This window comes from Macaca mulatta, chromosome 1 (genome assembly GCF_049350105.2).
Source record: "Macaca mulatta isolate MMU2019108-1 chromosome 1, T2T-MMU8v2.0, whole genome shotgun sequence".
Lineage (NCBI taxonomy): Eukaryota > Metazoa > Chordata > Mammalia > Primates > Cercopithecidae > Macaca > Macaca mulatta.
Window position 1 is genome coordinate 116,247,777 of NC_133406.1, and position 23,399 is coordinate 116,271,175.

General features: G+C 40.5%; 1 protein-coding gene across 33 annotated transcripts in view; it reads left to right on the plus strand.

The window, feature by feature from the left end:
* ARNT (aryl hydrocarbon receptor nuclear translocator) overlaps window positions 1-23,399 on the plus strand; it is a 67,508-nt gene that overhangs the window by 11,267 nt on the left and 32,842 nt on the right. For 15 of the 33 annotated variants that reach the window (XM_015151751.3, XM_015151758.3, XM_077948147.1 and 12 more), the window contains exons 2-5: window positions 6,483-6,594; window positions 12,181-12,225; window positions 16,986-17,030; window positions 21,498-21,542. In XM_015151751.3, the coding sequence (XP_015007237.2) occupies window positions 6,483-6,594; window positions 12,181-12,225; window positions 16,986-17,030; window positions 21,498-21,542 (247 nt within the window). Of the gene's footprint in view, window positions 1-2,535; window positions 2,958-6,482; window positions 6,595-12,146; window positions 12,226-16,985; window positions 17,031-21,497; window positions 21,543-23,399 lie in introns of those variants that run through there. The other 18 variants (XM_015151771.3, XM_077948205.1, XM_077948252.1 and 15 more) reach the window with 6 other exon arrangements.

A 23,399-nucleotide genomic window follows, 5' to 3' on the forward strand; every position in this document is an offset into this window, starting at 1 on the left:
GGGCCATGCACACATCAAGGCCCATTATGCTGAAATTTCAGCATCAGATAGAAAGAGAATATCCTATACGCTTCAGAGAGAATAAAATTATTCACATTCAGAAGATTCAGGAATCAGATTGGTCTTTTTTCTCAGTAGTCATGCTGAAAAGTAGAAGACCTTGGAACAGGCTGGGTGTGGTGGCTTACGCCTATATTCCCAACATTTTGGGAGGCTGAGACGAGTGGATCACCTGAGGTCAGGAGTTTGAGACCAGCCTGGCCAACATGGTGAAACCCCATTCCTACAAAAATACAAACATTAGCTGGGCATGGTGGTGCGTGCCTGTAGTACCAACTGCTTGGGAGGCTGAGGCAGGAGAATTGCTTGAACCTGGGAAGCGGAGGTTGCAGTGAGCCGAGATCACGTCACTGCACACCAGCCTGGGTGAAAGAGCAAAGACACTGTCTCAAAAAAGAAAAAAAAAAAGACTTTGGAGCAATGCCTTCAAAATTCTGAGGGAAAATAAGTTCTAATTTAGAATTCCATACCTGGGCAAACTATCAATTAGTGAAATAGAGTAAATATTTTCATACCTCCAAGGCATTTCTTACACCTTTTCAGGAATCCACTAGAAGATAGGCTCCACCAGTAGGAGAGAGTAAACCAAGAAAGTGGAGATACGAAATATAGGAAATAGGCAGTATAACAGAAGAAAAATGAAGCATGTAGTATACATACGTTGGTGTTAGCTTTCCTGTTTTCAATATGGCTCCCTCACTTCACCTTTACCTGGTGTTCACTAGACTGTAAGACCTTTGATTTACACTCTCCACAGAGTAAATCTGTCTTTTGACAGAATGGTGAGGGGTAGTTGCCTTGGTTAGAAGGAATAGAGAAAAGGATCTAGGAATCCATCTCTGTAGTAAACAGATGCTGAACGAATTCTCCTTATTTTCACTACATTCACCCTACCCTGCATACCCAGAGTTACCTGGACTCACCAGCTTCTGAGACTTTGGGGGAATTCCATAGTGTAAATTAAGTTGGTTTTCTACTTTTTCCCTTGTCACTTTAGGATTTAGTTTTTGTCCATCTCCCAAGGCAATAGTCCATTTTATCTCTAGTTTCAAAAAAATTATTGCTCTTCCTTTCCATCCTTGTGGTTTTGTCTTATGTAAAAATTTTTTCTCTTTTAAAAAAAATTTTCCTGTGTATGAGTGAGGAGAGAAGAGAGTAGAAATAGATAGATACATTTAATTCATTATCCTTACTGAGAAGTTGCATAGTTTAAAATTTTAAAAGTAACTACCTTTTCGTCATGCCATCCTCATTTAGGCCTTTATCACTTTGTTTTTGATTAATCTTGTCTTCCTGCTTCTATTACTTCAAACTTTAAATCTGTCAGATTAATTTTAATTTATATTTTCATCTTGTTACTCAGACTTAAAGTTGTATGTTTGTCTTTGTTCAATCTGATCCAGGTGTTTCATCGTGGCATTCAAAGCTTTCTCTCAGTTAGCACTTCACATCTTACCTTTTTAGGTCTTTTTCTTTACGGCTCTTCACAGTTGCTGTTATGTGTCACCTAATGACGCCTTGCTCATCAAAGGACTGCATATATGAATGGTGGTCCCATAAGATTATAATGGAGGTGAAAAATTCCTTTTGCCCAGTGACATGTAGTTGTCATAAGGTCTTAGCACAACACATTACTTTTTCTATGTTTAGGTACATAAATAGTTACCACTGAGTTATAGTTGCCTACCGTATTCAGTATAGTAACATCTTGTTAGGACGGTTGGGAGTACTAGGCTATTACTGGGAGTAATGGGCTACATATAGGTATGTAGGCTATACACCTACATACCTAGGTGTGTAGTGGCTATACCATCTAGATTTGTGTAAGTATACTCAATGATATTCACACAATGTTGAAATCTCCTAATGACACATTTCTCAGAACGTATCCCTGTTGTTAAGTAATACATAACTGTATCTTCATGTCTCCCTTTAGACTTGCTTATGTACTTTTATCTATGTAGAATGCCTTTTTCTTCTTCTTTACTTTTTTTTTTTTTTTCCTGAGACAGAGTGTTGCTCTTGTTGCCCAGGCTGGAGTGCAGTGGCACGATTGGCTCACTGCAACCTCTGCCTCCTGGGTTCAAACAATTCTCCTACCTCAGCCTCTTGAGTAGCTGGGATTACAGGCGCCCGCCACCACGCTCAGCTAATTTTTTATATTTTTAGTAAAGACGGGGTTTCACCATGTTGTTCAGGCTGGTCTTGAACTCCTGACCTCAGGTGATCCACCCTTCTCGGCCTCCCAGAGTGTTGGGATTACAGGCGTGAGCCACTGCTCCCGGCCTCCTTTACTTTTTTTAAGGCCCAGCTTGATGTACCTTTTTGAAACTTCCCCATGGGCTGGTTGCCTGCCTTCCTTATTTCCTTCAGTTTCCTCTTCATATTAAACATCTTCTCTGCAAGGGACTATGCCAGGCCTTGATTTAAACCAGGATTACCTTTTCTTTCTCTGAATTTCCCTGGCACTCTTTTTTTTTTTTTTTTTTGAGACAGAGTCTCATTCTGTTGCCCATGCTGGAGTGCAGTGGCGTGATCTCAGCTCACTGCAACCTTTGCCTCCCAGGCGATTCTCTTGCTTCAGCCTCCCAAGTAGCTGGGATTATAGATGTGCACCACCACACCTGACTAATTTTTGTATTTTCAGTAGAGACGGAATTTTACCGTGTTGGTCAGACTGGTCTCGAACTTGATCTCAAGTGAAAAGTGCTGGGGTTACAGGCATGAGCCACTGTGCCTGGCCTCCATGGTAATCTTTTTTTTTTTTTTTTGGAGACGGAATCTCACTCTGTCAACCAGGCTGGAGTGCAGTGGCACGATCTCGGCTCATTGCAACCTCCACCTTTCGTGTTCAAGCGATTCTTCTGCCTCAGCCTCCCGAGTAGCTGGGACTACAGGTGCGTGCCACCGTGCCCAGCTAATTTTTGTATATTTAGTAGAGATGGAGTTTCACCATATTAGCCAGGCTGGTCTCAAACTGATGTCGTGATCTGCTTGCCTCGGCCTCCCAAAGTGCTGGGATTACAGGCGTGACTCCATGGTACTCTTATATCCTATATAAACCTATTACTAAAAGAATGAACTTTTTTTTTTTTTTTTTTAATAGAGGCAGGATCTCACTGTGTTGCCCAAGCTAGTTTTGAACTCCCGAGCTCAAGCAATCCTCATGCCTTGGCCTCCCAAAGTACTGGGATTATAGGCATGAGCCACTGCACTTGGCCCTGAACTTTTTTTTTAATGGAAAAAAATGTTTTTTCTTAGGAAAGTATCATATGCTCACTCAAATTTATAGGCTGAAATAGAAAAATTAGCAGTAACAAAAATATGCTCAGCCTTAATGTGTGCTAAACTAACAGCAATAATTGTCTTTCACCAAGAAAATGACCAGAAATTTGAAGGATTCCCAAAACACAATGCTGTTGGAGGTGTGGCTAAATTGATGCAGTGGATGAGGCTCTAAATTGGTATAACCTCCTTGGCAGGTAATGGGCAATCAAAGTTTTAAATGTGTCTACCCTTAGGCCCGAGGAGTCATTTTCAGAAATAATATGGAAGTACTGGTATGAAGTACTGTGCATGAAGATACACAATGATGTTCACTGAAGCATAATTTATGATAGTGAAGGTTTGAATGTTGTAGCTATACATTTATAGTACAGAGTACTATGTAACTGTTAAAAAGAATGATCTACATGTATATTTATTGCCATAGCAATATATTGTTACGTGGAAGAGAAAAAGTTCAGAATAAGTACAGATGCTCCTTGACTTATGGTGGGGTTATGTCTTGATAAACCCATTGTAAATTGAAAATATCCTAAGTCAAAAATACATTTAATACACTTAATCTATTACACATTATAGCTTAGCCTAGACTACCTTAAACATGTATAGAGTACTTATATTAGCCTACAGTGGGCAAAATAATCTAACTTAAATTCTACTTTATAATAAAGTGATCCTCCTGCCTCAGCTTCCCAAGTAGCTGGGACTACAGGTGGGTACCACCACACCTAGGTGATTTTATTTTTATTTTTATTTATTTATTTTTTTGTAGAGACAGGGTCTCACTATGTTCCCCAGGCTGGTCTTGAACTCCTGAGCTCAAGCAATCCTCCCACCTCAGCTTCCCAAAGCACTGGGATTACAGGCATGAGCCACTGAGCCCAGCCTTGAGTATATTTTATCTCTTATTTTTTAATCTCAGTTTATATATACCTAACTCTGTAATCAAAAAGAGGTGCAGGCTGGACATGGTGGCTCATGCCTGTAATCCAAGAGCTTTGGGAGGCCAAGGTGAGCAGATTACTTGAGCCCAGGAGTTCGAGACTAGCCTTTGCAACACTGTGAAACCCCATCTGTACAAAAAATACAAGTTAGCCAGCATGGTGGCCCATGCCTGTAGTCCCAGCTACTTAAGAGGTTGATGTGGGAGGATCACTTGAACCTGGGAAGTCGAGGCTGCAATGAGCTGTGATTGCACCACTGCACTTCATCCTGGGCAACAGAGCAGATCCTGTCTTTAAAAAAAAAAAAAAAAAAGTGCATTTTTTTCTTAGTGAAAATGGAGGCCTGATCTTCAACTTGCTCGTCATTTTAATATACGTCATGAATATTTACACACATATCTCATTGTTTTTTGTTAGTTCATACTGTATGATGTACAATATTTTGTGCATCAAATAACACTACCAACAGAGTGAAAAGGCAACCCATGGAATAGAAAAAAATTTTTCTTTTTTTTTTTTTTTTTTTGAGACAGAGTCTTACTCTGTCACCCAGGCTGGAGTGCAGTGGTGCGATCTCCACTTCCTGCAACCTCTGACTCTCAGGTCTAAGTGATTCTCAAGCCTCAGCCTCCCAAGTAGCTGGGATTACAGGCATGCACCACCACGCCCAGCTAATTTTTGTATTTTTATTAGAGATGGGGTTTCCCCATGTTGGCCAGGCTGATCTTTAACTCCTGATCTCAAGTGATCCGCTCACCTCAGCCTCCCAAAATGCTAGGATTACAGACGTGAGCCACCATGCCCAGCAGAAAAAAAAATTTCGAATCATATAAACAACACAGAGTATCCAAAGTATATAAAGAGCAGCCAGACACAGTGGCTTACACCTGTAATCCCAGCACTTTGGGAGGCCAAGGTGGGCTTATCACCTGAAGTCAGGAGTTCGAGACCAGCCTAGCCAACATGGTGAAATCCCATCTCTACTAAAAATACAAAAATTAGCCGGGCATGGTGGTGGGCGCCTGTAATCCCAGCTACTCGGGAAGCTGAGGCAGGGAGAATTAATTGAACCCAGGAGGTGGAGGTTGCAGTGAGCCAAGATCATACCACTGCACTCCAGCCTGAGCGACAGAGAAAGACTCTGCCTCAAAAAAATAAACAAAAAATAAAACAAAATATATAAAGAACTCCTACAACTCACTTGAGCCCCGGAGGCTGAGGCTGCAGTGAGCTGTGATCATGCCACTGTACTCCAGCCTGGGCTGGACAAAGTGAGACCCTGTCTTTAAAAAAAAAAAAAAAAAAGTACTCAGCTGTTAGTAATGGTTACTGCTGGGGGATGAGATTGAATTGGAAGGAGAGAGGAAAGGTACAGGGAGGCAGGAAAGGGAGACAATGATGAGGGACTTTCAGTTTTACTTTACATAATTTTCTTTTAAGTATTGGAATTTAGGTGATTTTTCCTTTTGGGTTTTTCTGTATTTTCCAATCACGATAAATAAAATAAATTATAAATATTTGTTGCATGAATGAAATGTATAAACCCATTTATATATGTTTTTTAAATTAGTGTATTATTAAGTGTATACAATATTAGTATATTGTTAACTATGTACAAGCTTTTTAACTTGAAGGTTGCAGAATATAGTACTTCCAAACTCTGTGATGTGGGGAGAACTGAAGTATGGGGATATCTTGTACCAGTGTAAGAATTCAAGAAGAGACCATGTGTGGTGGCTCATGCCTATAATCCCAGCGCTTTGGGAGGCCAAAGTGGGACGATCACTTGGAGCTAGGTGTTCAAGACCAGCCTGGGCAACATATCCAGACCCCATCTCTAAGGAAAAAAAAAAAAAAAAATTTAGCTGGGTGTGGTAGTGCGGGCCTGTAGTCTTAGCTACTCCGGAAGCTGAGGTGGGAGGATTGCTTGAGCCCAGGAGTTTGAGGCTATAGTGAGCTATGATTATACCAGTGCACTCTAGCCCAGGCAACAGAGTGAGACCTGGTCTCAAAAAAAAAAAAAAAAAAAAAAAAAGAAATCAAGTAAGAGCAATCTGGATATGAGCATTTGGGATTTTTAGCAAACTGCTGAGATTTTGTCTATAGCTTGAACATTTCTTTTAGCTAACTTGATACTGCTGATACGCAAGGACCATCTTTTTAAAAATGTTTACTTCATTATTTTCCTGACAGAAATGACATCAGATGTACCATCACTGGGTCCAGCCATTGCCTCTGGAAACCCTGGACCTGGAATTCAAGGTGGAGGAGCCATTGTCCAGAGGGCTGTTAAGCGGCGACCAGGGTGAGTTTGAGTGTAGTGTGTTATGAATGTCTCTCCTATAAACCAACTTTAGTTGCTGAATTTATTTAGTTGCTGAACTCACTTGGCTATTTCTGACCGTCTCACTTCAACTTGATTACTTACTACACTACTGTCATATAAGTCTCCTTAGTCCCTGAATTTTTCTTTATGAAGAATTTATGTTTTTATCCAAGTTTTCCATAAGCAGTTCTTTTTTTAAACCAAAATTTCTGTAAGGTAAAGGACTGTAGCTAAGCCGGGAGATTTTACTGTGCCTGAGAAAACTGTTTGCTGCTTTCATTAAGCTTTGTTTCTGTTTTCCCAAAATCATTTTGATAGGCTGCTTTTCTGAATTTAGAGAATGCTGAGCTCTAGAATAGCTGTCTTCTAAGTTATTGATATGTTGCTTGGTTTGGAATGCAGAGTCTATTGAGCTCCAAAAGTATTTATTAAATTCCTAATTAGCGTTATGGCATTGTGCTGATTGCAAGTAGGATGCAAAGATGAGTAAGTCACAGTCCTTCTTTCTAAGTTGGTTGTGTTCTGATAGAAATAATTATTATACACACGAATATATGATAGAATATGCCTAGTTTTGTTAGAAAGGAATAAATTTGGTGCTATGTTTTTCTGTGTGTGGAAATAATACATTTATTGGTAAACATTGAGAAAAGCTTCAGAAAGGAGGTTGCCTTAGAGGGGCCTTGAAGAATGGGCACTATTTTATTTACTTTCTGGTATTAAATTTTCCTTTTTCTTTCTTTTTCTTTTTAAAAATTGTGCAGCTAATTATAACCAGTCTTTAATTTTTGTCCCACCAATAGTAATGGAAGAGTGATGCCTAGGCTCAGTGGTAACATGAGTAACATATTAAGACTTGCTATGTGTTCAGTAGCTTTAAACATTTGAACCATTTGCTGAAGTGTAAGCTAAATAAGTAACTTTCTAAGATTGTAAAGCTGATAAATGTCAGATACAGGATATGAACCTTGGGGGTTTGGCTTTGTAGCTTACTCTTTAAACACTGTGTTATGGTTATGTATAGTAACAAACAATTAGAAGTATTATAAATACCAAAATTAGGGCATCACTTGAGAAAGTCATAGTATATTTAAAATGGAATGCTATGTAGTTAGAAGTGACAAATATGTTTCAGTATAGAAAAATGTTTACAAGCTATTAAGAAAGGTTACAGTATTATGGTATTTCACTGTCAAAAAATATGTATAATATGTACACAGGAAAAAACTGAAAGAATATATATCAGATTTCTGGGTAATAGTATTATGGGTAACTTATGGTTTCTTTTGTTTTTGATGTTTCAGATTTTCTGAAATGAACATTTATGATTGGTAATCAGAAAAAATATATTAAAGGAAGTCTTTAAAAATTTTCTTTTTGGTTTTTTTAGAGACAGGGTCTTGCTCTGTTACCCTGGCTGGAGTGCAAAGGCACAATCATGGCCCACTGCAGCCTCAAACTCCTGGCCTCAAGCAGTCCTCCTGCCTTGGCCTCCCAAAGTACTGGGATTACAGGCATGAGCCACTTCACCTGTCCTAAAAGAAGTCTTTTAATATTTCTTTTATTTATTTATTTATATTTGAGATGGAGTCTTGCTCTGTTGCCAGGCTGGAGTGCAATGGTGTGATCTCGGCTCACTGCAACCTCCGCCTTCCTGGTTCAAGGGATTCTCCTGCCTCAGCCTCCCGAGCAGCTGGGACTACAGGCGTGCACCACCACACCCAGCTAATTTTTGTATTTTTAGTAGAGATGGGATTTCACCATGTTGGCCAGGCTGGTCTCGAACTCCTGATCTCAGGTGATATGCCCACCTTGGCCTCCCAAAATGCTAGGATTATGGGCATAAGCCACCATGCCTGGCCTAATATTTCTTTTAAAGAAAGATTGGAAAATACCGAAAGTTAGAAAGAACAATACAAAGGCCAAAATCTACCGTTTTTAAATTGTATTTCCTTCAGTCTTTGTATGTAAATTGTTTTTAATAGTTATGTAATTATATAGTTTTATATAGCCTAGTCTTTTCACCTTATATAAATAATAAGCAATATACACACACACACATTTTAAGCAATACACATACACACATTTTGGCACCTTATATAAATAATAAGCAACACACACACACACACACACACACACACACATTTTGGAGACAAGAGTCTTGCTCTGTTGCCCAGGCTGGAGTGCAGTGGCACGATTATGGCTCACTGTAGCCTCAACTTCCTGGGCCCAAACAATCCTCCCACTTCAGTTCTCCAAGTAGCTGGGACCACAGGTGCATGCCACTATACCTGGCTAACTTTTTTTTTGTTTTTAAAGACAGGGTCTCACTACATTGCCCAGGCTGGTCTAAAACTCCTGGGCTCAAGCAGCCCTCCCATCTCGACGTCCTGAAGTGTTGGGATTACAGGCATGACCTACTGTACCCGGCCCTTTAAAAAAAATATTGTTACATATTCTATATAAACATACTTTTTTTTTTTTTTTGAGGCAGAGTCTCGCTCTGTTGCCCAGGCTGGAGTGCGGTGGTGCGATCTTGGCTCACTGCAAGCTCCGCCTCCGGGTTCACGCCATTCTCCTGCCTCAGCCTCCCGAGTAGCTGGGACTACAGGTGCCCGCTACCACGCCCGGCTAATTTTTTTTTTTTTTTTGTATTTTTAGTAGAGACGGGGTTTCACCGTGTTAGCCAGGATAGTCTCAATCTCCTGACTTCGTGATCTGCCTGCCTCGGCCTCCCAAAGCACTGGTATTACAGGCATGAGCCACCACACCCAGCCATAAACATAATTTTTAATGGTTGCATGAAAGGATGTACTTAACTTCCTATTTTGTGACATTTAAATTGTTTTGAAGATTTTGCTGTTATATATAATGCTACAAATAACTTCTTTGTACCTAAACCTTTTTTTCCTATTTCATATTATTTCTTTAGATTCTTAGAATTGGAGTTATTGGGCTGAGCACAGAGGCTCATGCCTGTAATGCCAGCACTTTGAGAGGCTGGGTAGGAGGATTACTTGAGCCCAGGAATTTGACACCAGCCTGGGAAAAATGACGAGAGTTTTTTTTCTTTGATTTAGAAATTATCTTTCTTTTCTTTACTTCCTTCATTTTTTTTGTTTGACTTAGCAATTACCTTTCCCTCCCTCCTTGCCTCCCTTCCTCTCTTTCCCCTTCCCTTTTTTTTTTTTTTTTTTTGAGACATAGTTTTGCTCTTGTCACCCAGGCTGGAGTGCAGTGGCGCAATTTTGGCTCACTGCAACTTCCACCTCCAGGGTTCAAGCGATTCTCATGCCTCAGCCTCCTGAGTAGCTGGGATTACAGGTGCCTGCCACCATGCACAGCTAATTTTTGTATTTTTAATAGAGACGGGGTTTCACCATGTCAGCTGGGCTGGTCTTGAACTCCTGACCTCAAGTGATGCACCTGCCTCAGCTTCCCAAAGTGCTGGGATTACAGGTGTGAGCCACTGTGGCTGGCTCCTTTTCTTTTTTGAGACGGGGTCTTGCTGTGTCACTCAGGTTAGAGTGCAGTGGCCCAGTCTCAGCTCACTGCAGCCTTGACCTCCCAGGTTCAAGGCCTGCAGCCCCTCCTGCACCCCCCAACCCAAGTAGCTGGGACTACACATGTGCCACCATGCCTGGCTAGTTTTTGTATGTTTTGTAGAGACGGGATTTCACCGTGTTGCCCAGGCTGGTCTTGAACTCCTGAGCTCAAGCAGCCTGCTCACCTTGGCCTCCCAAAGTGCTGGGACTACAGGTGTGAGTGACCATGCCCAGCTGAGATTTTTTAAAATAAAAAAATTTAGTTGGGTGCAGTGGCGTGCTTCTATAGTTCCAGCTAGTTGGAAGGCTGAGATGGGAGGATCCCTTGAGCCAAGGAGCTCAAGGCGGCAGTGAGCTATGATCATGCCACTGAACTCCAGCCTGAGCAACAGAGTGAGAGCTTGTCTCTTAAAAAGAAAGAAAGAAGGAGAAGAAATAAATAATTTGAGATACTGGGTAGATAGGTAAGATTTTACAGGTGATCAGATTAGGGGATTCAGGAAGGAGGAAGAGGAACAAACACTTTCAGGATTGATGCTATATGTGTACTTCAAATGCGACCCATGTAGAGGCCCATAATATCAAGGTATCCCACTAGTAAAAGTAAAAAGAGTGATCGCTAGGTTAAGGTGGTAACATGAGCAATATTTTAGTTCAGTAGTGTACAGAGATCAGCCTATTTTATTATTATTATTATTATTTTTTTTTTTTTTTTTTTTTTGAGACGGAGTCTCGCTCTGTCGCCCAGGCTGGAGTGCAGTGGCCGGATCTCAGCTCACTGCAAGCTCCGCCTCCCGGGTTCGGGCCATTCTCCTGTCTCAGCCTCCTGAGTAGCTGGGACTACAGGCGCCCACCACCTCGCCCGGCTAGTTTTTTGTATTTTTTAGTAGAGACGGGGTTTCACCGTGTTAGCCAGGATGGTCTCGATCTCCTGACCTAGTGATCCGCCCGTCTCGGCCTCCCAAAGTGCTGGGATTACAGGCTTGAGCCACCGCGCCCGGCCTATTTTATTATTTATAATCCTTCCTAATCTCCTTAAATGAAATTCACTTCTTTCACTGAATGTCTGTAACATGTTGATTGTACCCCTTATGTGACACTTTCCTATTCTCACTTGTTTTATATTTGTATTTCTCTAGGTGAAGAGCCCCTTGAGGGCAAGGTTCTAGTTTTTACCTCACCTAGCACAGTGTCTTGAATGTAGAATATATTTCATGTTTATTAGATCAATGAAGGAAAGAAACATTATCTAACAATCTTCGTAGTTGTTAAGTTACTCTTTTATGTAAGATCACTGCTTTGAAAGATGTTTCAGAAATTCGGTAACATGGCTTAGAGCAGGCTATAGAAATGAAACATGGATCTGAATTATTTATGTTAATTTTTTTCTTACCTTTTCTGAGTGGATTCCTGCTCCCTTTATAGAGGTTGTAGTCTGATGCAAAACTTTGGCAAAAATTGACTGCTACTCTAGGAAAGTGTTAGGGTAGCAGAAGGTACTTTTTTCTATTACCCAGTTTTGTACTTTTTTTTTTTTTTTTTTTTTGAGACGGAGTCTTGCTGTTGTCACCCGGGCTTGAGTGCAATGGCGCGATCTTGGCTCACTGAAACCTCCACCTCCCAGGTTCTAGCAATTCTCCTGCCTCAGCCTCCTGAGTAGCTGAGATTATAGGTGCCTGCCACCATGCCCAGCTAATTTTTGCATTTTTAGTAGAGACGGGGTTTCACCATGTTGGCCAGGCTGATCTCGAACTCTTGACCTCAGATGATCCACCAGCCTCAGCCTCCTAAAGTGCTGGGATTACAGGTGTGAGCCACCACGCCCGGCCCCAGTTTTGTTCTTCTTTGCTTAGTTTGGGACTATGAAGAAGAGGTAATGTAGCTTTGTTTGACTTCTGCGCTTCCTCTTTTCATTATTCCATTTGGGTGGGTGTACACGTAGCTTGTGTTGAGAAATTTTAACTTGTTAATGTTTTGTATTATCAGCAGGCTTAAAGTATTTATTGTTGGCTTTCCTCAGGCTGGATTTTGATGACGATGGAGAAGGGAACAGTAAATTTTTGAGGTAAGAGTCTGAAAAACTTTCCTTAGATGTCTGATATTAAAAATTAGTTTATGATCTTTATACTTCTGACTTGTAAATTTTTGTCCTTAGGTCTAAGAAGAGTACTTCATCACAAAACTATAAATATTCCTATATCTCAGAAAATTTTTAAGCATTCTGTTAATATATCTAGAGAAAGGATCTCAGTGAGAGAAAGGATCTCAGTGAGGATAGGACAGCATTTACAAACCCTCTGTATCAGTTCTGTATTACTTCATAGCTTAAAAAGAACAATAGTTTGTTATTTCTCAATTCTGTGGATTGACTGCACGTTTATTCTGCTTATCTCACCTAGACTCATAAGACTGCATTCTCAGCTGGTCTGCTGAGAACTGGACTCAGCTGGGATGGCTGGGTATTTCTGTCTATGTGGTTTTTTTATCCTCAAGGAGGCCAGACTGAATTTTTTCATGTGGTGATAGCTACAATCTACAGCACAAATCCCAGTGTGCAAGTGCTTATCAAACCTCTGCTTATATGACATTTGCTTATGTCCCATTGGCCAAAGCAAGTCATATGTTCCAGTTGTGAGTGTATGAGGGTGTTACACAAGGGAGTACATACTGAGAGGTGTAATTCATTGGTTGAGGTGTCATTAATCTCTGACTCTGTCATACCCTCTGACACTGTTGACTCCTCTTATAGGTAGCAGGAATTGGAATTTGTATTTTTTTTTTTTTTTTTGAGATGGAGTCTTGCTCTGTCACTGGGAGTGTAGTGGCACGATCTCGGCTCACTGCAACCTCCCCCTCCCGGGTTCTAGCGATTCTCCTGCCTCAGCCTCCCGAGTGGCTGGGACTACAGGTGTGTGCTACCACACCGAGCTAATTTTTGTATTTTTAGTAGACACAGGGTTTCACCATGTTGCTCAGGATGGTCTCGATCTCTTGACCTTGTGATCCGCCCTCCTTGGCCTCCCAAAGTGCTGGGATTACAGGCATGAGGATTTTGTATTTTTGAGTAATTAATGTTCTGTAGTTTTTAAAATGGACTATTTGTTTGTTTTTTTTGAGACAGTCTTCCTCTGTCGCCCAGGCTGGAGTGCAGTGGTGCAATCTTGACTACTACAACTTCTGCCTTCCAGGTTCAAGTGATTCTCATGCCTCAGGCTCCTGAGTAGCTGCGACTACCACACCTGGCTAATTTTTGTATTTTTAGTAGAGACGAGGTTTCACCATGTTAGCCAGGCTGGTCCAGAACTCTTGGCCTTAAATGGTCCATGCGCCTCAGCTTCCCAAAGTGCTGGGATTATAGGCGTAAGCCCCCATGCCTGGCCTATTTTCTTCTTCTTATTTTTTTGAGACAGGGTCTTACTCTGTCATCCAGACTGGAGTGCAGTGGCATAGTCTTGGCTCACTACAGCCTTGACCTCCAGGGCTCAAGCAGTCCTCCCACCTCAGTCTCTTAAGTAGCTGGGTCTACAGATGTGAGCCATAATACCTGGCTAATTTTAAAATTATGTTGCCTAGGCTGGTCTTAAACTCCTATGCTGAAGCGATCCTCCCACCTTGGCCTCCCAAAGTGTTGGGATTACAGGCATGAGCCACTGTATCCGGCCTTTTTAATGGACTTTTTAATGTATTGATGAAGGAGTTCTTTCAGAAAAGGGGGATATTCTTGCTGAAGACCGATTGTTTGTCTTGTTTTCAAGTAAGGAAAACAGTAAGACTCAAAGAAAGGAAGAATATTACCCCGGAAGCCTGTACATTGCTGAGTAACAGACATTTGATAAAGGAGCCCAATTCAAAAAAAATGATTTGATTATGTGGGTGCCCAGATTTAATATCATTTATTTATTTTCCTTCCTTCTTTCTTTTTTTTTTTTTTTTTTTTTTTGATTTTTGCTCCTGTTGCCCAGGCTGGAATACAATGGCGTGATCTCAGCTCACCACAACCTCTGCCTCCCGGGTTCAAGCGATTCTCCTGCCTCAGCCTCCCGAGTAGCTGGGATTACAGGCATGCACCACCACGCCCAGCTAATTTTGTATTTTTAGTAGAGATTTTTAGGGGTTTCTCCATGTTGGTCAGACTGGTCTTGAACTCCCGACCTAAGGTGATTTGCACACCTCGGCCTCCCAAAGTGCTGGGATTATAGGCATGAGCCACTGCACCTTAAACTTATTTGTTTGTTTTATTAACTAAGTTTTTTCTTTAATTGGGAAAGTAATATAAGTGTATTTTATTATAGAAATTTCAGGCTAGGCATGGTGGCTCACACCTGTAATCCCAGCACTTTAGGAGGCTGAGGTGGGTGGATCGCTTAAGCTCAGGAATTCAGGACCAGTCTGGACAACATGGCAAAACTCCACCTGTAAAAAAAAAAAATTACAAAAATTAGCTGGATGTGCTGCTGTGTGCCTGTCGTCCCAGCTACTCGGAAAGCTGAGGTGGGAGGGTGGTTTGAGTCCTGGAAGCAGAGTTTGCAGTGAGCCGAGGTTGTGCCACTGCTTTCTAACCTGGGTGACCTTGCTTCAGAAAAGAATAAAAAAACAAAAACAAAATTTCAAATAGTACAGAGTTATATACAGTGAAAGCACATCTTCTTTTCACTTTGGACCTTCGGAACTCTTTTTTTTTTTCTTTTGAGATGGAGTCTCGCTCTTGTTGCCCAGGTTGGAGTGCAATGGCATGATCTCTGCTCATTGCAACCTCCGCCTCCCGAGTTCAGGCTATTCTCCTGCCTCAGCCTCCTGAGTAGCTGGGATTACAGGCACCTGCCACCACGCCTGGCTAATTTTTGTACTTTTAGTAGAGACAAGGTTTTGCCATGTTGGCCAGGCTGGTCTCAAACTCCTGATTCACCTGGCTCGGCCTCCCAAAGTGCTGGGGTTACAGGTGTGAGCCCCTGCGCCTGGCCTGGACCTTCAAAACTCTTCAGACAACTGCAGTTTCCAGTTTGTTGAGTATCCTTCCAGAAATATTTAGTGTATACACCATTATATATAGATGTGTATATGTGAACATACACACACTCATCTCAGTTTTTGTTTTTACACAAAGGATGTCCATACTGTAAATTGCTTGCCATTGTTTAGTTTTATAATGCTTCATACAGTTAATAGCATCTATCTTCTTTTTTTATAGTAGCATTTAAAGTTAAGGCTCATATTTCTGGCTACTGACTAGATGAACCTTGCCAAATACTCTTGAAAACAACAACCGTGACTTGGCCATCACAAAGAAATAGTTGCAAGTGGAAGTATAATTCTCTAAGAGGTCTCTTGAGACTTAATGAGTCTCAATAAATGTGAAGAAGGGAAGAGATTTCAATTTCTGGAGAAGACAGACTTTTTCAAACAACTTTATTGAGAATTCCTCCTATTTTAATCCTGAATTATAATGATATATGCTATTAGTGGAACTTCACTGTGTGTATGAAAGATATGAGGGTAACCACTAGTCTTTTTTTATACCTGTGAATTAGCTCTAACCATGAGTCATTGCTTCCACAAAATCCAGTAGTCACAACTACATGCAGATCCAAAGAGAAGTTCATTTATCCTTTTCCTAGTCATAAAAAAAGACTATCATAGTTTATCTTACCAAGTCGGGTTGTTGTGCCTGAGAAAAGCACCACCAAATTCACTTTCCCCCTTCTCTTTTTTTTTTTTTTTTTTGAGATGGAGTCTTGCTCTGTCACCAGGAGTGCAGTGGCATGATCTCAGCTCACTGCAACCTCCGCCTTCAAGTGATTCTCCTGCCTCAGCCTCCCGAGTAGCTGGGACTACAGGCGCGTGCCACCACGCCCAGCTAAGTTTTGTATTTTTAGTAGAGATGGGGTTTCACCATGTTGGCCAGGATGGTCTAGATCTCTTGACCTGGTGATCTGCCCAGCCTTGGCCTCCCAAAGTGCTGGGATTACAGGCATGAACCACTGTTCCCAGCCTCCCCCTTCTTTTTTCTGGGTATATATATACAAAATAACTGAAGGCAGAGTCTTAAAGAGATATTTGCACACTCATGTTTATTGGCCCATTTTGTGCAATAGATAAGAGGTCGAAGTAACCCAGATGTCCACTGACAGATGAATGGATACAGAAAATGTAGTATGTACCCACAAGGGAATATTATTCAGCCTTAAAAAGAAAGCCTGTCATATGCTGCAAGATAGATGAATCTTAAGGACATTATACTGAAAGAATAAGCCAGTAACAAAAAGACAAATGCTGTATGATTCCACTTACATGAGTTATCTACAAAGTAGTCAAATTCATAGACACAGAAAGTAAAACGGTGGTTGCTAGGGGTTGGGGTGAAGGAGAAATGAGAAAATGGTGTTTAATGAATATAGAGTTTCAGTTTTGCACGATGAAAAACTTCTAGATATCTGTTGCACAACAATGTGAATATGGTTAACACTAAACTGTACACTTAAAAATGGTATGTGGTAAGTTTTATGTGTTTTTTGCCATAATTAAAAAAAAATCCAAAGCTATCCCTTACTTTAGAATTGTGCTGACAGACCAGTCAGCTGTGTTGTCATTAGATCATCATCTTTTTTTGGTGTGTCTGGTAAGGGTAATGGAAATACCAGAAACCTGACAAATAATAGTTGTGGGTCTTTTAAGTTCTGTGGGGTGCTGCTATTTCTATCACTTTGTGATGCTTTTCCATTAGCTTTTTTTCTATTGAATAGTTTCATCCCTTTCTAGTTTTCATTTCAGAGTGAAATAGATATAACAAGTGCAATGCTTTGAAACAATCCTTTTTTTCTCCTTCAGGTGTGATGATGATCAGATGTCTAACGATAAGGAACGGTTTGCCAGGTAATATAGTAGTAGGTAATATATCATATAATATGATCCATGTTGTAGAACCAGACAATCCTAGCATATTAACTTTTAATTTTTTCTGGATGAGACTGAATTTCTTTGTCCAATCTCTTTCCTGTTTGGAAGTATGGGAAACTTAGTATTGTAACTATCATTTATGTTCAGGTGACATGGCTTCAGACTGGCAGTATATTTTATACAATGTTTTTCTGTGTATGTGATAACTAAAGCAATGTGCTTGCAAGGTTTCCATAGGAACACAAATTATGGATTTTGTGTTTGCATTTATTATTAAATAGATTTACAAAAATAGGAATACAGATAATGGTTCTGTTATTTTATTTAATTAATTAATTTATTTTGAGGCAGAGTCTTGCTCTGTTGCCCATGCTGGAGTGCAATGGCGCCATCTCGGCTCACTGCAACCTTCACCTCCCAGGTTCAAGCGATTCTCCTGCCTCAGCCTCCTGAGTAGTTGGGATTACAGGTGCCTGCCACCACGCCCAGCTAATTTTTGTATTTTTAGTAGAGATGGGGTTTCAACATGTTGGTCAGGGTGGTCTTGAACTCCTGACCTTGTGATCCGCCTGCCTCAGCCTTCCAAAGTGCTGGGATTACAGGTGTGAGCCACTGCACCCAGCCTATTTTATTTTTTTGAGATAGAGTCTCACTCCGTCGCCCGTGCTGGAGTACAGTGGTATAATCTCAGCTTACTATAACCTCTGTCTCCTGGGTTCAAGTTGTTCTACCACCTCAACCTCCCGAGTAGCTGGGAATACGGGCATGTGCCACCATGCCTGGCTAATTGCTAATTTTTGTAATAATTTTTTTTTTAGCAGAGATGGGCTTTCACCATGTAGGCCAGGCTGGTCTCGAACTCCTCACTTCAAGTGATTCACCCATCTCAACCTCCCAAAGTGCTGGGATTATAGGTATTAGCCACTGTGCCTAGCCTATTATTTTATTTTAATATGTGTATATTTTTAGAGACATTTAATATATGTATATTTTTAGAGACATTTTAGAGACATTGTTTTCACTGTGTTTCCCAGGCAGGAGTACAGTGGCATGATCATAGCTCACTGCAGCCTCAAACTCTGGGGTTTCAGTGATCCTTCTACCTCAGCTTCCCAAATATTGGGATTATATGCATAGCCACCATGCCTGGTTGGTCCTGTTCTTTTAAAAATGACAGTAAGAGGCCAGGAGTGGTGGCTCATGCCTGTAATTCCAGCACTTTGGGAGGCAGAGGCGGGTGGATCACTTGAGGTCAGGAGTTCAAAACCAGCCTGGCCAACATGGTGAAACCCCATCTCTACTAAAAATATAAAATATATAAAAATATAAAAATTAGCCAGGCATCGTGGTGGGTACTCTTAATCCCAGCTACTCTGGAGGCTGAGGCATGAGAATTCCGTGAGCCTGGGAGGCGGAGGTTGCAGTGAGCAGAGATGGCACCATTGCACTCCAGCCTGGGTGACAGAGCAAGACTTTGTCTCAGAAAAAAAAAAAAAAAAAAAAAACGACAGTAAGGAAACAGTTTTTGTGGCAAGTAAAGTTTTGAGTGAAAAAACTTAAATTTGTTTAAATTGCCTATCAAGATGATGAAATATACTGTTTTTTATTAAATTCTTCTTAACTCAACTTAAATTTGTTTAAATTGCCTATCAGGATGATGAAATATACTCTGTTTTTTATTAAATTCTTCTTAACTCAAATGTCAATTTTCTTTTTAGAAAGTTTTTATTAAATATTAGGCAATAAATTATTTCTTTTTTATAAATTAAGTTTGCAGCTACCTCAGAAAAATGAATAATCTGTTATTTCAAAATCCAGTGATTAACTGAGCACTTAGCATTTAGTATTTATTCATTGCTGATGCTCCTGGTCTCGGGAACATACTTTGAGAACCATTGATGTAGAGACATAAGAAATATCAGGGGAAATAGTTAAAAACTATTCTGAAATGGTGAGATGCAATCTCAGGCTTTGAATTAGAGGATATTATATAAAATGCATTGTAGGGATATTTCTCTGGTAGCAGTTATAGAATTGATTAAAGGGATGGACTGTTGGACTATAAGGAGATAGATAGGAAGCTGCTGAAATAGTAAGACAGCTATAAAATCTTGAGGGCCGGCCGGGTGCAGTGGCTCAAGCCTGTAATCCTAGCACTTTGGGAGGCCGAGACGGGCGGATCACGAGGTCAGATCGAGACCATCCTGGCTAACACGGCGAAACCCCGTCTCTACTAAAAAATACAAAAAAACTAGCCGGGCGAGATGGCGGGCGCCTGTAGTCCCAGCTACTTGGGAGGCTGAGGCAGGAGAATGGCGTAAACCCGGGAGGCGGAGCTTGCAGTGAGCTGAGATCACGCCACTGCACTACTCCAGCCTGGGCAACAGAGCCAGACTCCGTCTCAAAAAAAAAAAAAAAAAAAAAATCTTGAGGGCCTGGGCTAGATTGGCAGTGGCAACAGGAAAGGAGTGAAGTTAAGAGGTTTTTGAAGAATAATTTGTTTATCAAAGTTAATTGAAGTAGACACTTGTCTTTAGAATGTGAACCATCTCTAAAATGAGAAGTTAATCATAGATATTTGGAGGATAGTTTTTCAACCTTCATTAAAAAGTCAGACCATCAATATTATTGGTAGTAAAGGTCCACAGTATCTTGATGAAATTTCAAAAAGCCATGAAAACATGGCGTGAATGATTTTAGTCTTCGTTTGTCCTGCTTAATGTGCATATATTTCATTCAGAAATACTGGGGTGGATAAGGGATTGTGGATCTGTAGTAGTAGGGGCAGTAGAAATAGGAATTTTAGATGCTTAACTTTTTTTCAAACAACAGAATTCATTCATATGATTTGTTAAGGTAGTGCATCTCACATATCCTCCTTGGGAATTCAATAGAGGGTCTTTTTTTTTTTTTTTTTTTTGAGACGGAGTCTCGCTCTGTCGCCCAGGCTGGAGTGCAGTGGCCGGATCTCAGCTCACTGCAAGCTCCGCCTCCCGGGTTCACGCCATTCTCCTGCCTCAGCCTCCCGAGTAGCTGGGACTACAGGTGCCCACCACCTCGCCCGGCTAGTTTTTTTTTTTTGTATTTTTTTAGTAGAGACGGGGTTTCACCGTGTTAGCCAGGATGGTCTCGATCTCCCGACCTCGTGATCCGCCCGTCTCGGCCTCCCAAAGTGCTGGGATTACAGGCTTGAGCCACCGCGCCCGGCCAATAGAGGGTCTTAAAAGCTGAAAATTGCTCAACTTTTTGAAAAAAAGAAGTTTGTAGTTTGTTAAGGAACTATCTAGAAGAAATAACCCAAGGAATGTAAAACTCTAAACTGCTGAATATCACTTATTTCTCCTTCTCTTGTCCTCAGAATATATGCGTAAATTTTTACATTCTTCTTCCTTGTTACTGTGTTATTTTCTGTCTATTGACCATTTTATAAAAACATTCCCATATATTGATAAGGCTATTGTATTCGTCATTTTTAATAGCTAAATAATCTTTTAGCTTGTTAACCTGTCATACTTAGACATTTTATTCGAGGCTTCTTTATCTATATAAATGTATTTAAAATGGAATTGACACATTCCTGATACATTGGCCTGCTAACACCTTGCTATTTCTTCAGTTGCCACCTATCATTACAGTATCTCAGTTTTCTGGAAAAATTTAGTGATGGTTCTTTGTATCCTTCTCCAGTGGAGGGGGAATTGTTACTTTTGATCCATTCCTGTGTGGCTATACTGCAGAGAAATGGCAAAGGGACTGAATCAAAGTTAAGAATTACTTTAGGAACAAATCAATAATAGAAGACATGCCAGAAACCTAGTTCTTAGAGTTATTTATATAATTTCTCTAGTGAAGTCTGGTTGGTTATTTTGTCATTGTGTGGCACATGCATGTGTTGTTTGTGTGAGAGACAGAGAGACTGTATTTGTGATCACTTGTTTGATACTATCATCTTTAATTTACTCTGTCTTTAATTTTGTCATTATAGAATAGCACATGTGGCTATCATTTTCTTTCCAGATTGGGAGCAGTGTATGAAAATGGTATTCCTGAATTCCCTTTGTTTGTTCTTGTTCAGACTCTGTATATCTTTGGTTCCTACAGAGATCGATTGGCAAAATGCTTCCTGTGTTTAGATCATGTTAATTTACAATATATATTGGCTTTGCTTTTATGTTGACCTTTATCTTGTAAGTTACTTTTTCTTTATCCTAACAGATGACTTTGTAGAGTTACAGGCAAGGTTCCTGCCTATAATTCATTTCCCTCCTCTCTTCTCTGCATCTGTTTAGTTCTATATACTTTTCTCTCTTCTTTCTCCTTTTCTTTTTTTATCCTCCCTCCATTTCCTTTCCCTTCCTCCTTTCTTTTTTCCCTTCCTCCCTCCCCCCTTCCTTCCTTCTTTTTTATTTTGATTTTAGCTTAGTTCATTAATTCTATTTTTAGGTCGGATGATGAGCAGAGCTCTGCGGATAAAGAGAGACTTGCCAGGTAGGAGAACAGTGTCTTTTAGCATGATGAAGCAGATGCTGCTGCTTTTTCTATCCTTTTTCTTACTCTATCTTTTCTTCCCCTTTCTCTTTGTATTTTTCCTTATCTGTGGCAAGAGAGGACAATATTTTTTAGAAGTTTGAGTGTAACAGGAACTTTGGCTTTCCCCATCAGAAAGTGGGTGAGTTGAGGGAACTTTGCTTAGGGATTTAAGAAATTGCTATTAAGTTTTTTTCTTTTTTTCTTTATGTCAGTACTAAGTTTCACAGAACAAAAAGCTCTTAGAAGTAATGCAGCTGTGCCAGTTGGTGCTTTAACAGGGAAATACTCTTTTTATCAGAAAACCACAAATATATCTGTATTTGTGATTAGCTCCCAGTATTTAGGCCTCAGCATTTACTCCACACCTCTAGGAAACTCACACCTATTTTCTTATGAAGACTCACAGCCTAGATTATTCTCACAACAGAACTAGTGTTGCTTTGGTGATCTAATCCTTTCTTGTGGTAGTTTTCTAGAAAAGTTTTAGTTTCCTTGATGTGGCTATTTAAAAGACCAGGTTTCTGTACTTACGTGTCAGAAATCTGTCAGATACTAGGAAGATGAGTGCTTTATGTTTGAGAGTAGAATTTTATGTCTTAGGCAAAGTGTAACTAAATATGGGCCTATGTGTTGAGACCCTTTTTGCCATTTAGAAAGGAGACTCTGGAATTCTCTTTGGAGACTGTTGTTTGTAATGCAGAAATACTGCAGAAGAAATATGCATAGACTTTTCTGTTTTCTAGTATCCGTGATTTGGGGGTGACTTAGGAAATAGATCATTGATGCTGATACCTATTTTTACTATTTTCCCCCTTTTTTCTACTATTTCCTCTTTAATCTGGGCCACAAACTCATTTTGCTGCCAGTTTAACTCGAGCTTCTTACTAACCCTTTCACTATTCAGAAAATGGATTTGGCATGATGTGGTGGAGAAAACATCATATTGGGAAGAGAGTAGCCTAGGGCAAGTCACTTACGTACTTGACCTCCCTTTGCTCTTCTCAGAAAAAAGAGATTTATGTTAGATTTTTAATTTTCTTTTTTTTTTGACAAATAATTTTTGTTCAAGTAGAATTCTTAGGTGGTAACAGAAATAAATAAAAGAGATAAAGCAAGCCGGGCACAGTGGCTCATGCTTGTAACCCTAGCACTTTGGGAGGCTGAGGCGGGCAGATCACGAGGTCAAGAGATCGAGACCATCCTGGCCAACTTGGGGAGACTCCATCTCTACTAAAAATAAAAAAAAAAAAATAGCTGGGCGTGGTGGCGTGCACCTTTAGTTGCAGCTACTCTGGAGGCTGAGATAGGAGAATTGCTTGAACTCAGGAGGTGGAGGTTGCAGTGAGCCGAGATCCCGCCACTGTACTTCAACCTGGGTGACAGAGCGAGATTCCATCTCAAAAAAAAGAGAGAGAGAGAAAATATTTCTAGCAAATACTTGAGTAGAAGCAGAAATGCAGCATGTTGCTTGGTTATCTCCTTGAGGCATCCTGATGGAGGACACTGAGAAATTTAATGGGCTTTAAAAAATTCCTGTTGGAAAACTACTGGATTCCTGTTAACAGTGATATCTTTCTGTCTTAATTTTGAGGAAGTCAGTGTTGGAGCTGTGGTCTGTTTACCTGGGTGAGATTCAAATTGTCTCTTGCCAGACCTTTAATCATCCTCCTCTCCACTCTACTCCTGCTCTCCAGTTAACTTCGTCCCAGACGGGGGACCCATATAGGACTTTTAGTAGATGGTGTATCTTAAGTCTTGTAAGAAGTTGAGTGCACTGGCAGCACACCCAGATAAAGAAGGTAGGACTTTGTGCAT